The following is a 16,690-nucleotide window of genomic DNA, read 5'->3' as shown; positions in this document are numbered from 1 at the left end:
TTCCTGCCTGGAACCTGGCTCTGAGCCAGAGCGCGTGGGTCCGCCTCGGGCCTCTCCGCTCTGTGGGTCCCGCGCCCGGGGCCTCCATCCCGGTGCCCTCCGTCCACAGCCGGGCACAGCGGAGCGGTCGGCGCAGCCTCAGCCGCAAGGTCATGTCAGGAGGCCCCTTCCTCTCCGCCTCCCCAGTTGACGCAGCCTCGAGCTTTCCTCCGCGCCTTCTACTCAGTCGCATTTTGTGAGTAGCCGTTACCTGTTTTAGCTGACCCTTCTTAGTAAGCGCCGATTAAGAATGTTCTCAGCTCAAACTAAGTAAGGGTCTTCTGCGATTCACTTGGTTCTGAGGCGGCTGGAAGGCGCGGCGGGTGGCTTGGCCGGAGCCCTTTTGTATCCCCAGTAAAGCTTTGTGTGCGGCCTAGATGGTTTCAGGGTCCCTTAAATGGGCGCTCATTTATCCTTACTAAGGAAACGTTCTATAGCGGGGGAACGGATCTTAGGCCTCAAGACAACCTTGACATGGCTTTGTGATTGGTTTTTAAATTTGTTAACAGAGCACAGTTTACCTACTAACAATGAGTTCTCGACGCAGTGGAGCATTGTCGGCATTTGTTCCCGGATCTTCCTTTGTGAATATGCTCTGGAGACGTGGCATTGAAGTTGCAGAAGAATCCGTACAGTATAGGAGGCCCTGAGGCTGTAAATGCCGGCTATACCCTTAGATGCTTCGGGTCACAGAGATGTGTATTTCCCGATACGATACAGAAGAAACCGGTCAAGAGCTGGGAGACTGGAAGAACTTTTGCCTCTACAAAAGCAAAGGTATAAGTGAAGCTCGTCCATGGGACTTGGTATCGTCATACGTTTGTTTCTTTTTTTCCTCCCCCCAATTTGAAATACAGGTTGTTTCATCTATAACAATTCAACGGTTAGCTGTCAAGGCAAATGTGATGGCTGGTAGTTTATATTTGGTATCAGAGTCATCGTTTTTTGAGGCCTAAGCGGCTTGAATACTATTTTCATTTCTAAGTGTTGGTATTTTTTTAAATTTTACAAAATAAATATTTGATTAAAGTTTTGATAATGTATGTAAGTCCTTAAGCATAATAAATATACAAAAGCCCACTGATCCATTTAAGAACTGGGATATTATCAATACCATAACATCTGTTTGCTTCCCTATCCCAGCCCTTCCTTCCTTCCTATCCCATGCCTTCCATCCTGAAGTGCCCATCATCTGGGATTTTGTGCCCAGACTAGGTTTTTTGAGGGGAGTAGGGTGGATAGCAGTTTTATTATACATACGTATCCCTAAACATTCTTTGTTTGTTTTAGGCCTTAAACAAATAGGACTTTCATGTATCAATAGTTGTCAGAAGTGCCATGAATCATATATTAAACTGAAGTTTTCCAAGTTGGAATTATTCATAAACAATAGTATGTGTTCCTAATATTATGTGAGAGATTTCAGCATTTCAAGACTTGAAAATGATAAATTGTCTTGCAAGGCCCAACATTAGATATGTCTTCATAAATCATTTCCAATAGCTGTCCAGTTCAATGATTTATCCTCCTGGGGTTCTGTAGGACATGATCTGTGGCCCTGGCCATGCCCTTTGCAGTACATAAATATGCTTTCAGGCAACTTGGGACTTAATTCTACAGGACTGTGTCCAGTAATGATGTCAACATAATGTATCTCTGCTCTGAAACTATATTAGATATGCCATAATAATGCTCTTAGTTAGAGGTCTGCACACTTGTTTTTATATATCTAACCTTTAACCTGGCTCATCTCATTCTTGTCAAGCTCTGAGGCAGAAAAGCAATGGTTGGGTACTCATTAGGACCATCATGTCTGAAAATCTGTACTGCCACAGTAAAAGAGCATCATAAATATATCCATCATTTTTGCCCATGCTAATGAATCCATTTCCAGCTTGGAAAGATCATTTATGGAATTATTAGGGCTTAACCGGTCAAAAGGACTAACACATCCTCAAGTCATTATAGATGTTTAAAATTGGGGGCTTATCAGTTTGACTACCAAAAAAAGTATAATTAAGCAGCAAGCACATTCTTTTGTTCCTTCAGAGGTGTGTTAAACAACAGATAGAAAATGACTCCACTATATAGTCTTAATGTTAGTAGCTTTATTATAAATTTGATTGGGAGTCAGGAAGATTGCAAGTTTTGTTTTTTTTTTTTTTTTTAATGGCTCCTGATAAGAACGGGAAAAAAAATCCTACTGGACTGTACTACATATAAGATGCCAGACAAACAGATACAAATACAAATGAGAATTCACAATGAAATATATTTAATTTCTAGGTACAACAGAGCTTATGAGTTGAAGATGAATGAAGGTCGTTGTGATAAATGTTTTCCAAAAACTTGTCATAGAGGATGGCTGTGAAAAAACCACCAGGAGGACAGCTGTGCACGTAACAAGGTACCAAAAGTTTAATGTAAATTGTGTGCTTTTTTATGTGTTTGTGGTATTGTTCCTGAAGCACAGTACCAAAAATGTTTAATAACTGGCACAATGATGACTTACTTTTTGCCGTTTACCCAGCTGAGGGTATCTTTGAAGACATAATTTAAGACTGAGATGCCAATAATATATATTATGTGAATTACTCAAATATAATGCAGTTTTTTATTAAAATGGATGAAATGTTCTTTTCAGCATGTAAGTACCTGCAGATGAACGTTCAAGTCCTTAGCAGTGGTGTTTAAAAATTCTTCATTGCCTCAAGTAAGTAATTAAGATTTATCAAGCAACCGCATCTAGAGATAATTTGAAAGTACCTGATAAATTCCAAAGGGCTGAGGCCATTTCCTGTTAAAGGTGCCTTTGTGTGTCAGGTTTTGATTTTCTTCGAGATTTGATTATGGATTGATTTTCACTGTTGGTTTCTGATTTTTTTCCAGAGGTGTGGCATACAACATTTTGGAAGGGAAAATGAAGAATTGGTCAAGAAGACATGAATTAAAGCAAATGACGAAAATTAATATTTTATTTAACATTGATCATCTCACAATAAATTATGTAGAAAAATATAAGTTCAAATGATTTTAATTGCTGGGCAATAAAGTCTCTTTTCTTTAAAATATATCAGGTCTTTAAACAGCTTCATTTTCTCTTTTTTTTTAGATTTTTTTATAAGTTTATTTTACAAATTTATTTATTTATTTTTGGCTGCGTTGGGTCTTTGTTGCTGTGCATGGGCTTTCTCTTGTAGTGGCGAGCAGGGGCTACTTTTGTTGCGGTGCGCAGCCTTCTCATTGTGGTGGCTTCTCTCGTTGCGGAGCACAGGCTCTAGGCGTGGGGGCTCTAGAGCACAGGCTTAGTTGTGGCACACGGGCTTAGTTGCTCTGCAGCATGTGGGATCTTCCCGGACCAGGGCTCAAACCTGTGTCCCCTGCATTGGCAGGCGGATTCTTAACCATTGCGCCACCAGAGAAGCCCCTAAACAGCTTCATTTTCATAGTTAGTAGTCAGACTTGTTTTTAACATACTTTAGGGATAGTATATTCTTGTCAGTAACTAGCTTCTCTGTGGATAGTGATTCTCTTTGAAGTGTCAGGTGGTGGGCAGCTGGGGAGACTTTTTAGTACATCCAGTTCTCGTACCCTTTCTTGCTTTACTGGGTTTCTGGAGAGGTGCTAATCACTGCGTACTAAATAACTATGAGGGCCTCCCCTTTAGAACCTGCTGTTGTTCCTGAAAAACAAGCATTAGTTGACCCTTGACCCTTAGGGGCGCCAACACTCCCTAAAGTCAAAATCCAAGTATAGCTTTATAGTCCACCCATTGTATCCAAGGTTCCACATCCTCTGATTCAGTCAGCTGCAGATTGTATAGTGTAGTATGTATGTATTGATAAAAAAAATCCACCCTTTATGTGGCCCCATGCAGTTCAAAGCTGTGTTCAAGGGTTAACTAGTTGAAATTTTCTCAAATTACCCATTATAAGTAAAGGTTTCACCTATGACCTACAGATTTTTTAATTTTATTCTTTGTTTGCTTTTACATTTGTGAAGAAAAAAGGATTTGGGAATTAATTTAGGACAAATTAGGATTTGTCCTAATCCTAGTATTAGTAATAATCTAGATTAAGGCAAATAATGACTGGACAGTCCAATCTGTCCAGGGCATGCAAATTTACAAGAATTCAAAAACAACTGAAATCCTAGCCAGGTGAAGATTTAAATTTAGCTAAATCTTGCTTTTCCCCTGTTGAGTCCCACAGTACATAAATTCCTTGCTTTTATCAAGGTTATAATTTCAATATGGTAAGTCAAACAGTATAAATTGTACAGCAATATCACTTCCCATCAAAGGCAACATTTTTTTTTGAAAAGCACTTATATAATGAATCTCCCACCATGTTGCTTCAAGCTACCAGGAAACAAGCCCCACCAACACCCTTAATCTCAGCTCTTCTGCTGAAGAATTTGGCCTTCATGATGACAGGCTGCTTCGGGAGCTTTCCCTTCCCCAGAACTTTGTAGTAACTGATTGCACCACATCAATGATAGGAGCAGCTCCAATCTTGTTCTTGGCAGCATTTACCCCTGTCTGCTCACTGACCAAGGTCCACAATTTATCAAGGTTGACAGTTGGGCAGAAGCTCTGGTTCCTCTTTAAGTGGTAATGCCTCATACCAACTTTCCCAAAGTATCCTGGGTGATATTTGTCGAAATTGTTCCTGTGGTGATGCATGCCACCAGCATTACTGCAGCCTCCTGGGTGCTTACAGTGTTTGCCTAACATTTGAAAACCATTTTCCTCCCCAGTGTTTGATACTAGTCCTTTCATTTCATCAACAGAATCTGAACACTGCACAATTAAGTGTAAAATGGGGGCTATTTTATGGATCCTAGTTTTATAAAACATGTTTTGACTTCACCCCATAGAGAACAAAAAACTGAAATATAGTATATAAGAAGCCACAAAATAAGGTCTTTAATTTGTAATATATGATTTTTTTTTTAGACTAGGTTTGCCTTCTGAAAACAACACTGTAAAGTCTCTGGCACCAGTGGATATTCAGTAAATACTGTTGAATGAACTGCAAGGAAAGAAAGTAGTAAGTGACTTGTTAAAAAGTCCTCTAGAGAGTGAGAGAGCTGTCTGCCTTCACAGTTAAACTCCATGAAGTACCTATTTCTAAAGAATTGATGCATGACAGTGTCTTGGTTAATAAGGTGGCAATTTTGTGATGACATTTTCCTATTAGTGAGTAGAACTGTCTTTTTAATTAAAACTTTGGAAAATAAAAACAAGGATTTGGGGATTTTACAAGATAAGTATATTTTTGCACGGTGTTCCTACCTTTTCAGAGCAAATATCTTCCCTCCAAAAATGAAGACGGTTTGCAAATTGGTTTCTTTGGCTTTTGGTACCTTTCTTGTAACTAGTTAGGTTTAAGGAGCCAATTACTGCTCCTTGATTCAATGGAACTTCTTTTCATTTAACCTGGTTTAAAAATGGAAAATTTCCAGGGCTTTTCCTGATCCCATAATTAGGGCTTCTAAAACAACATAATAGACATGTCAGTATCTAGCATGAAAAGTCCTTACATTGAAGGCTTCTGGTTATATAAATGCTGTTATTTACTCATCAATTTTTCAGGTTCACAAATGAAGAAAAAAATCGTTTTACTTTGTAAGTAAATATTTAAAGTGTTATTGCCATCTTGTGACAAATAGAGGGAACTACACAAAAGTTACTATTTTTTTTCCATTGCTTAGTTTGCAACATTCTTTATATTTTAATCTGTGGACCACTGGTACACTGGGCTAACCAGAAGTTTTTTTAATAAGATTATCCTAAATTATAAATTTCTGCTGTTGGCTTTGAGATTTGTATTAGTGTTTATTCCATTAGCAATTAATTTGAAGAAATCATATTTTATATTTTTTAAGGTGGCATTCTAATGTACGCCTACACACAAGATTACCTGAAGCATTACTTGAAAATCACTCACACTTTTTTCCACTGCTTAAAAAGGAATGAAGGAAAAATTTCCTCAGATTGCCTATTCATCGCTAGCAAAGATAGCTGTCCCAGGTCCATATGTGGCAATAAACTGTTGGAGCTGTTGTTGGCACTCAGTCAGATAGATATCCCTTTGCTCTAAATATTCTTCATTATACAGTTCAAATGGAAATACTGCATTTGGAGCAACACAAAGTACAGCGGCCCCTAAGTGAAGAAGGAAAAAGTATAAATGAGAAAAAATTCTAAATATGAAATCATATTTTCAACAAAATAGTGAAAGTTTTACAATTAAGTTCTGATCTATCTAATAGAGTATTTCAATAGCTATTATTTAAAAAAAAATTTTGAGACCCAGGAAACAGTTTCAGTAAATGCACAAACTGGTACCAGGGCCAATGGAAGAAACATTGATATTTAAATTTTAAAGTTTGGAAACTAGAAATTTGTCATCCATTGAAATAGCCATTAGTGTTCTGAAGCTGAATAGTGATGTGAGGAGGTGGAAGAAGTAAGGAGAGAAGGTATTGGAAGGTAGAGAAACAATAAAAAATCTATGGAATAGAAGAGAAATAACCTTGCATATATATTTAAATGATTTTTGACAAGGGTGTCAAGACCATTCAATGGGGAAAAGATGGTCTTTCCAACAAATGGTGCTGTGAAAGTGATATCCATGTGCAAAAGAATGAAGTTGGTTCCTTACCTTACATCATAAAAATTAGCTCAGTAAATCAAAGACCTACATGTAAGAACTAAGACTATAAAACTCTTAGAAAAACACACTGGGGAAATGCTTTATGACATTGAATTTGGCAATGTTTTCTATGATATAACACCAAAAGCATAGGCAATGAAAGAGAATAGATAAAATAGGCCACATCAAAATTAAAAACTTTTGTGCATCAAAAGTTACAATCAACAAAGTGAAAAGGCAACTCACAGAATGGGAGAAAATATTTGCAAGCCATGTATCAGATAGGGGGTCTACAACTGAACAAGAAAACAGCCTGATTAAAAAATGGGCAAAAGACTTGAATAGACATTTCACCAAAGAAGATATACAAATGGCCAATAAGTACATGAAAAGATACTCAACATCAGTAATCATTAGAAAAATGCAAATGAAAACCACAATGAGATACCACTTCACACCAGTAAGAATGGCTACTATCAAAACCAAAATAAAACAGAAGAAAGTAACAAGTCTTGGCAAGGATGTGGAGAAATTGGAACCCTTGTGCACTGTTAGTGGAAATGTAAAATGGTGCAACCCCTAAGGAAAACAGTATGGCAGTTCATCAGAAAATTAAACAGAATTACAGATCCTGCAATTTGACTTCTGGGTATACACCCAAAAGAATTGAAAGCAAGGTCTCAAAGAGATATTTGCACACTCATGTTCATTAGCAGCATTATTCACAATAGCCAAAGGCAGAAGCAACCTAAGTGTCCATCGATGGGTGAAGAGATTAACAAAATGTGGTATATGTATATATAGAGAGAGAGACAACGGAATATTCTTCAATCTTAGAAACGAAATTCTAATGCATGCTACAACGTGGATGAACCTTAAGGACATGATACTATGTGAAATTAGCCAGACAAAATAGGACAAACATATGATTCCACTTAGATGAGGTACCTAGAGAAGTCAAGTCCAGACAGACAGAAAGTAGAATAGTGCTTGCCAGGAGCTGGGGGAAGGGGAGAATAGAGAGTTATTGTTTAATGGGTATGGAGTTTCAGTTTGGGAAAATGAAAAGGTTATGGAGTTGGTGTGAATGTCCCTTACACCAATAAACTGTATACTTAAAAATGGTTAAGAAGGTAAATTTTATGTCTATTTTACCACAATTGAAAAAACAAAACAAAACCTTTGACTCATATTGCAGAAGTTAAGCTCTTAAATTCTATTTCATTGATTCACTAAATGAGTATCTAAATGTAACTGGCTGGGAGTACAACTGCTGGCCAAGCAGACAGTGCCTACCTTCCTAGAGCTGTCTGTCATTAGTAAACACAAGTAGCCTCAGACTTCTGTGACTGCTCCCTGTACTGCTTTACCTTACCTGAAACCTTGCTGTCCCTTGAGAACACTGCTTTCCTTGTGGCTCTCAAACACCCCACATACCTTAGTGTCACAAGAAAGAGTCAGTGCCTAAATTGCTGCACCTTTGCGGCTTCCAGACCGTTCTTTCCTCTTGTTAAAAATCTTTCTTCCTTTGATGCCCAGTGCCACCTGGGCTGTATCATCCTTTCCCCTTCCACAGTGAAGTCAACAATCAGCTCTCAGTACTTGGCTCACAATCTTCCTCTGTTCCCTAATACCTGCCATTCAGCGATTTCCATGTGAATGACCCATTTAACTGCCAATCTCCAAGTGTCCTGACCTTTTCCCTCTACCTCCACCACACATTCCCAGAATCAGAGGAAACTAATATCTCCAGAAACTTACTTCAAAACCATGAGTTCAAATGTCCCTCTTCTCTATGCTACCTCCTATGCTTCCAGGTCTTCTATCTCAGAGACCTCCAATCTGCTTCCTTCAATTCACTTCCCTCTTTTAGCCAATTTGAGTCCCTCCCTTGCCAGTCCCCACACTCCCTTGCCCCCCTTGCAACACTCTGCCACACTCATCTATCAAAACCTCAACTCTGCATGAACCCAACCATTTACCTTGTGCCTGCATTCAGGCTGCTAGGCAGAAAAACACATAATTGGCATTGCTTGGTTTCACTTTAAATGAATCACAGAAACCTGAGATGGTCAGTTGTACTGCCTGACAACCCTGTTGAGTTTCTCTAACACATTTGCTCTTCTTTCCCCCCCGCACCCCACCCCGCAATGACTATTACATTCCATTCTTTTCTCCTCAAACCTTACATTTTTAGCTGATGACCTTGTTGACCTTGTGGAGAGTAAAAGACCAAATCTACAGACCTACCTGATTCTGTATCCATTGTTTTCCCTCCTATAAAATGAAGTGACTCTTCTATAAGAGGCCTTTACCTTCACATGTGCTCTGGATCCCATCCCCTCTCACCTTTTTAAGGACTTTACACCTTTGATCTTCCCCTCTTTCTGTAGTTTCATTAGTTTACTTTCTATGCACATCATATGAGCTATTATCTTCTATCTTAAAAAAAAAAATCCCTTCCTGGAACACGCATCCTTCTCCAGCTAATACCCTATTTCTTTCCTCATCTTCATAGTCAAACTTCTCAAAGTTGTCTATATGTGCTGTCTCCATATCTTCACTTTCTACCCCACCTGAATCTCCACTCCATTGAAATAGCTCTAATCACGACCACCTACAAGCTCTAGATGGCCAAATCTAATCTTATTCAAACTCGCAACACATGATACAGTTGACCACTACACTCCTTTCTTGAAACACTCTCTTTCTTGGCTTCTATAATACAACTGCTTCTCGGTCTCATTTGTTAGTTCCTCCTCCTCAACTCCACTTCTAAGTACTGGAATTCTTCAAAGGCAGTCCTGGGGTTCTCCGTATAGTCTCTCTCTCTGTGATTTCATCCATTCCATGGCTTTGAGTACCATCTCTGTGCTGATGATCCCTAAATTGTATTTCTAGGTTAGAACTCTCTTCTAAACTCCAGATTATTATATCTGTCTATTGATATCTCTGCAGGATGTCTCAAACTTATATCTATAATTTGATCCCCGCCCCAGCCCAAACCTTTTTCTCTTTCTTCCTAGTCTTGGTAAATGGCACCATGATCCACTCAGTTGCTCAAGGCAGAAACCTGAGAGTTTCCTTAATTCTTCCCTCTCCCCACCGCCCAACTCCTAAATCTAGTTCATAAATGTAACTATTGGTTTTTGCATCCAAGAAAAATGTCCCTGAGTAGGGATTATTTTCTTGCTATGTTTAAAGTAAAATTTAAGGAGCTCTTAACATTGTTTTGCTAAGACTTGAAAAAGAATATACCTAACTGCAACTTATTATGAAAACAAAAAGTAACTAAAGGAATAAAAACTTCATATAGTTTTATTTCTCTCAACAAAAGCTTTCTTATATGCTTCAAAAAAGTCCTGACAAAATAGTTATCAAGTGAAAATAGCCATATTCAGTCACAGGAGTCCTTAATATTATAATACCACAGTTTCTAAGTTCAAAGACACACATTTTTGTCTTCTTACTGAAATCTAGTTGTATCTTAACAATTTTGATGGTGATAGCATGTCACAGTAAAATTGGCAGCATTTTTTCTTCATGGTATGTAAAATAATGTCTTAGATTTTATCAAGTATATTTTAAAATATAGAATAAGAAGATAAAGATAAAGCAAGTAAAAAACAAAAATCCCTATCCTTCTTATTTAATACTGGTTGAGAACAAGCGATTTTCTCTTTTGGTAGGTAAAACTAATTCAGGATGATAATTAACCTTTTCTGGGGGTTATGAAACTCTAAAACATACTTCAAAAAACTTATGATTGGGGGAAAGTGGCAGGGGTGGTGGTGGTGGGATGAACTGGGAGATTGGGATTGACATGTACACACTAATATGTATAAAATGGGTAACTAATAAGAACCTGCTTATAAAAAAATAAAAATAAAAAAAACCTTATGATTCCTCTCCCTAAGCAAAAAGGTAGAAAGCACATGCATATACAAATTTACATATAATTTAGGGATTCACAAGCCCCTAGGACTCTCTCAGTATCCATGGATCCTAGGTTAAGAATTCTTGATTTAGATAATTATAGAACAAAGTTCTAATGTTCTAATGTATCTCTGTGAAAAGTTATTACAATATAAATTGAATTTGAAGCAAATTTAAACACTAAACATATACATACAGGAAAGTCAGTGTTAATACATCCTTTCACTCCCAGGGTTGGAACTGAAATAAAGTAAAAATCTCACTAAAATAGAGTCGGGAGGCCAGAAGGGGGAGCTCTCATGCATGTACCTCTCAACATCAATACAGATCTCAACAGGAAGAGACATACCCTGCATCTCCAGTAGGAGGTAACTATTGGTTTTTGCACACTACTTTACTACCACCAGCAGGAGGAAGAAAGATTTTCTTCTTGCCCGGCAATAGCGCCACTAAAGAGAGACTGTCACAACGCAGCCAATGAAAAGCCACTATACTTGGAACTCCCAGTTTCCTCCAATGGACTTTCTGTTATAACAACCCTCCCAACTCCACTTCTCCTCTACAGAAGAGTTTCTTCTTTGCTTTACCAGACTTGCATGTGATTTACCATAGTTGCAATGTCCAGAATTGCAATTCTTTCCTGTTCCTGAATAAAACTGTTTTGCTGATAAAATAACTGGCTGTTTTATTGTTTTAGGTTAGCAGAACCAAAGTTTGGTTTGAAGGATGGTAAATCTCATCGAAATTAATGTCTCATATAATTCAAAAAGAACTTTGTGAGGATAATTCTCTTTACTCTTACCTTTAAGAGCCCCTTTATGTTTTTATTAGCAAAACCATGATAAGCTCCTTTGATTTCAAATAATTAAATGCTATAGTCACAGTATTATAACTAGCAATTGAGAGAAGGTGGTGATGCAAGATGATCACATTTTCTTTGGCTATGTGTCTAACTCCACTCCGGGGGATTGCTTGACAATTAAATGTTGCATGCTATTTTAAAAGGAAGATAAATTTTAAATCATTTCATGTGTCATACTTTTTTTTCAGAATTCTCTAAGCAATGCAAAAGTTCAAGCATAGAAACAATCATGCACAATTAGGAACTTGATACCAGATAATGATACTACCTGTAAATAATTACTAAATGTTTAAATTCAAACAGGACTTACGTGGTAGAAATTTATTATTCTTTAAAATATTGTTTAAAATATATGTAACATCTTAATTTACCAGATTAAGAATATTCAAATTTAAATATAATTATTTGTAGTGATCACTAATAACTTAATAGATTACCATATTTCAATGTTAGAGATGTTTCAAATAATAAGGCTGCAATAAGTACATCTTCTTTAAGCACTTTATTCCTTAGGTTCAGTCGAGCATGGGCTTCAGATAGGGAAACTCTAAAAAAGAAAACTGATGCCAATCAAAATATGTTGATATTATAAAGATAATATATATTTTGGCAGGAACAACCCAAGATATGTGTGAGCATAAGCCACACCTTAAATATCAGCATATTCTTATTTTTAAAAAATTTTAGTTTCTTTTCAAAGCATTTTTTCCTACCAAGTTGAATAGACTGTTGCAGAACAAGGAAGTATCCTGACTTATTATCAAAGAATTGGTTTCTATCCTGGCTTTTCTTTATTATTCTACACCCCGCCCTCCCCAAGTTCTGTTCAGTTAAATACACAGTTGGAAAAATTAACCTAACTAAATATCTCTTACAGACACATCCTTCGTGTTTTCTCCTAGTTCTTAATCCATTTGAAGTCCTCATAGAATCTTGAAATTTCAGTGTTGGAAGACATTTTAGAGAGCAAATTTCAAATCCCATCATGTAACTGAATTTTCTCTACAACATCCCAGGCTACTTATTATTCGGTCCCTTTTGAACTTCACCTAGGATTCACTAGGAATCATGAGGCAATCCATTCCTTTATTTTTTATTTTTAAGCTAGCTTTAATGTACTTGAATGATTGCTGGATGTGGGAATCAGAAAACCTGGGTTATGTCTCTAGAATTTACTAGCTGTGTGAGTTTGTATAAATCATTTAACTTCTGAGATTTTTTGAAGCTCTGCTATAAAATGGGGATAATACTAATTAATAGGGTTATTGTGATTTCAAATAAGGTATTTGAAAATTTTGGGACTCACCCACAAAATTATATAAATGTAAGCTGAAATTGGTTTCACTGCAATGTATACCAACTGGTCCCTGTTTTGTCTTCTGGGATTACAAAACACGTCTAATACTTCTTAAATGTGACAGGTCTTCAAATATTCAAAGACAGCTTTTCTAGTTGCTCCATGCTTTATTTTCTCCAAAATAAATATTCCTAGTTCTTTTTTTTTTTTTGGTGCGGGGGCTGCACCACGCAGCATATGATCTTGGTTCCCCCAACCAGGGATGGAACCCGTGCCCCCTGCTTTGGAAGCGCGGAGTCATAACCACTGGACCGCCAGAAAAGTTCCTCCTAGTTCTTTTAATATGTCATGTGACATAATTTTCAAGCCCCTTGTCATCTTGGCTATTCTCCTTGTGACCAGATTTGGTTAATATTCCTTTTCAGTACAGTGCTACAGGTGTGATTTGATCAGCAGGGTACAGGTGGGGCAGAATTAGCATCTTCTCACTCTTGATACTATGTTCTATTACTACAACCCCAAATCACAGTATTATTTACAGCCATATTACCTTGCTTACTCATATTATATGTAAAAATAATGAAATCTCAAATCTTCTTCATATTAAGCCAGATCACCCCTTTCCAATGTATTCACACTTATACCAGGGAGGTTGGGACCTAATTAAAGACATTACAGGGACTTCCCTGGTGGTCCAGTGGTTAAGACTCCAAGCTCCCAATGCAGGGGGTCCGGGTTCAATTCCTGGTCGGGGAACTAAGGTCCCACATACCACAACTAAGCCTACATGCCTCAACTACTGAGCCCGCATGCTCCAGAGCCTGTGAGCTGCAACTAGAGAAGCCCGCACGCTGCAACAAACACACAGCAAGGCCAAAAGTAAAAAAAAAAAAAAAAAAAAAAAAAAAAGACATTACATTTGTCCTATTAATTTTCTTCTTGCTAGACTAAAATCATAATTTGAGCCTGTGAAGATCTCTCCAGAGTTGTTTATTTACAAATTTGATTATCATGTTCCTGATGTCCTCACCCAAGCTTCTTCTAAAATTGTTGACCAGGACAGAATATGAATACAGCCTTTCAAGGAAAGAAAAGAGCATTGTTCAGCTCCACTTCTCTAGAAAAGCAAGGCTGGTGTTATTAGGTACCTGTCTACAGAAGGAGGAGAAAAAGTCAAGGTTTATGACTCTTCTGAGTAGTGCTTCATTTACTTTGCTATTTCATAAAACCCATCTGCATCTCTAATGTTTATTTCTAAAATAGGAAAAAGTAGAGTTGTCATATTAAAATTAACTCTGCTTTATTCTTGGATCAGTATAGTCAAATGTAAACTGAGGCTATGTGAGTTTAAATAAAAAATATCTTTTCACTACAGAGAAAAAGCATTATGAGAAAATAGGACTTTCAAACCTTTTAAGCTTTGAGTATTGAATATTTGAAATATTACTTCAGAAAATGGAAAGCATTATACAATTCTGTTTACCATTTTAAAACGTCACAATTAATTTCTTCCTTGCCCTATCTTTAGCAATTTTTTAGCTCTATGAAGATAAATATACAGTTGGAGAAATTAACTGAACATATTTATCTCTTATAGTCTTATACTTGTCACATCCTATCAGTCCTTCACTTGTCTTATTTTGTATTGCAGTCATAAAAAGATATTTATTTATTTATTTAATGGATTATTTTACCCCTGGTCCTACTTCATAATTTGGTTGAGATTATACGTTAATCTATATTAAATGAAGTAATGGTCTATCAACAGGGGGCTGTTTAAATTATGGTACAGCCATATGACAACATAGTAAAACTGTAATGCAGCTATTAAAACAGTATGAGGTAATTCTTTATGTGCTGATAGTATGACATCATGATATGTATACCTGCATGATTCCATTTGGGCAAAAAGAGAATATCTATCCATATAGGTATATACCGATTTATATATTATAAAAAATATTTTTATATAATATATTTAAATAACATATTCATCTAAAATATATAACATAGTCAAATAAAATATGTATTTGATATACATCACATATTTAAATTACATATTTGTATACGCTAGTATTTGAATGAATAATATCTGGAAGGATACACAAAAACTCTTGCCAGTGATTATCTCTAGGGAGTGGAATAGTAATAGGTAGGGTTAGCAGGGCACTTTACTCATTATTTTAGACTTTTCTTTCAGTACGTCTGTACTTTACTTTTACAATAAAAATTAGTTTAAAAAAATCCTTTCAAGGAACAATAATACATGAGTGTACTAAAGTATTTAAAAGTACAAGGAACAGGGGACTTCCCTGGTGGCAAAGTGGTTAAGACTTTGAGCTCTCTATGCAGGGGACCCCAGTTTGATCCCTGGTGAGGGAACTAGGTCCCATACGCATGCCACAACTAAGGAGCCCATGAGCTTCAACTAAGGAGCCCGCCTGCCACAGCTAAAACCTGGTGCAACCAAATAAATAAATAATTAAAATAAATTAAAAATTTAAAAAGGTGTTACAGATGTTAACACTTAAAAAATAATAAGAGTACAAGGAACAATATACTTAACTTTTTTTCTAGGTTCAACTACAAAATATCTAGAATGTAAACAGCCCCATTTTAAAAAAGTCATTTTCATTTGAATTCAGTGCATTTTTCTCAGACATATCTGATACAGGGTATCCAATAAAAATTAATTTAGTGAAAACAAACTGCTGGAGGTTCAAATGATGCAATACTACAACAGAAGGAATTATTGTCACCTTAAATTCTTTTGGAACAAGGTATATTATAAACCAACCAACCAGCAATCAAACAAACAAACAAAAAAAACAAGTGAGACAGTTAATAAAACACATCATTTAAAGGTCAATAATGGTTTTAAAATTGAATACCTACAAATATTTTAATGCAGATGCTGACAGCTTTGATCCACATATAGAATCTGTTCTGATTCTGCGACTTGCTAGGTAATAGCCATGAATCATTCTTTCTGCCTCCAAGCTGAATTCGACATTCAAATTCTTTGCAAAAGCAAGCAGCTAAATTGAAAGTGTGAAAATTTAAGAGATTCAAACTTTATTATAGAACCTATATTACAAAAATCCAAAGTATACTGTCATTTTTTTTAAAGTTTGCATATTTTATTTACAACAAAATTGATTAAATATCTGGGGCCATCCCAAAGTCACTGAGCACTTTAAATCATAGTCTTATAAAGAATATCACAGTTTACCCAGAATAATCTCTTCCTCCCTTTTAGTACAGAAATATTCTGTGCAATGTACTTGAATGACGATCAGATCTTTGCTTCCAGTGGAACAAAGGCTCACTTACAGCCTTTTAGTGGGAGAGAGCTTCCCTCAGAATCTCATTTCCCTTTGAATAGCCTTAATTCTCTGACAGTTTACTTCCATCAGACTATCTCTCATTGGCCCTAGAGCTGCATGCCCTCCTTCCTTCCCTTCCTTTTAAAGAACACAACCAAACACTAGAAATGTACTGTGTTAACTACTATGAAGGTAGGTCTTAGAGATTCAGTAAGATTTTGGGTAGAGAATAAGTCTTCAACTTAATGATTATCACTGTTTTCTCTGAGGTTTGTGCTTTTTTCTTTCTGAGTGATTCCTAGTTCCTTAAGTCCTTATTCTATGACATCATTTCCAGACTTTTCACCATCTGTGTTGTTTTCTGGTTTGTCAAGTCATAGAACCAAAAGGAAAAATCACCCAAAATAAAATGTTGCTATTAACTATTATATCTATATTTTATAAATTTTTATTTAGTTTTGGCTGCATTGGGTCTTCGTTGCTGCGCGCGGGCTTTCTCTAGCTGCAGCGAGCAGGGGCTACTCTTCGGTGCGGTGGGCGGGCTTCTCATGGCGGTGGCTTCTCTTGTTGC

At 36.7% G+C, this 16,690-nt stretch overlaps 1 protein-coding gene, 1 non-coding gene and 1 pseudogene across 3 annotated transcripts in view; 1 reads left to right on the top strand and 2 right to left on the bottom strand.

Moving 5' to 3' along the window:
* Nucleotides 1-2,530: 2,530 nt before the first annotated feature.
* Nucleotides 2,531-2,613, top strand: LOC132508473 (small nucleolar RNA SNORD87). Its single transcript, XR_009536608.1, has one exon. It is a non-coding gene; the product is annotated as a small nucleolar RNA SNORD87 (small nucleolar RNA).
* LOC132508129 (large ribosomal subunit protein uL15-like) lies at nt 2,614-5,511 on the bottom strand (annotated as a pseudogene).
* Nucleotides 5,512-5,644: 133 nt separating this feature from the next.
* Nucleotides 5,645-16,690, bottom strand: part of MCMDC2 (minichromosome maintenance domain containing 2) — a 37,278-nt gene continuing 26,232 nt past the window's right edge. The window contains exons 11-13 of one of the 2 annotated variants that reach the window (XM_060127813.1): nt 15,689-15,831; nt 11,934-12,043; nt 5,645-6,208 (exon numbers count right to left, since the gene is read on the bottom strand). In XM_060127813.1, coding sequence (XP_059983796.1) covers nt 6,042-6,208; nt 11,934-12,043; nt 15,689-15,831 — 420 coding nt within the window. In that variant the 3' untranslated portion in view covers nt 5,645-6,041. Of the gene's footprint in view, nt 6,209-11,933; nt 12,044-15,684; nt 15,832-16,690 lie in introns of those variants that run through there. The other variant, XM_060127814.1, reaches the window with a different exon arrangement.

The sequence above is a fragment of the Lagenorhynchus albirostris genome, chromosome 17 (assembly GCF_949774975.1).
Source record: "Lagenorhynchus albirostris chromosome 17, mLagAlb1.1, whole genome shotgun sequence".
Lineage (NCBI taxonomy): Eukaryota > Metazoa > Chordata > Mammalia > Artiodactyla > Delphinidae > Lagenorhynchus > Lagenorhynchus albirostris.
Note: the sequence above shows the minus strand (reverse complement) of the source record. Positions and strands in the feature narration are given on the sequence as shown.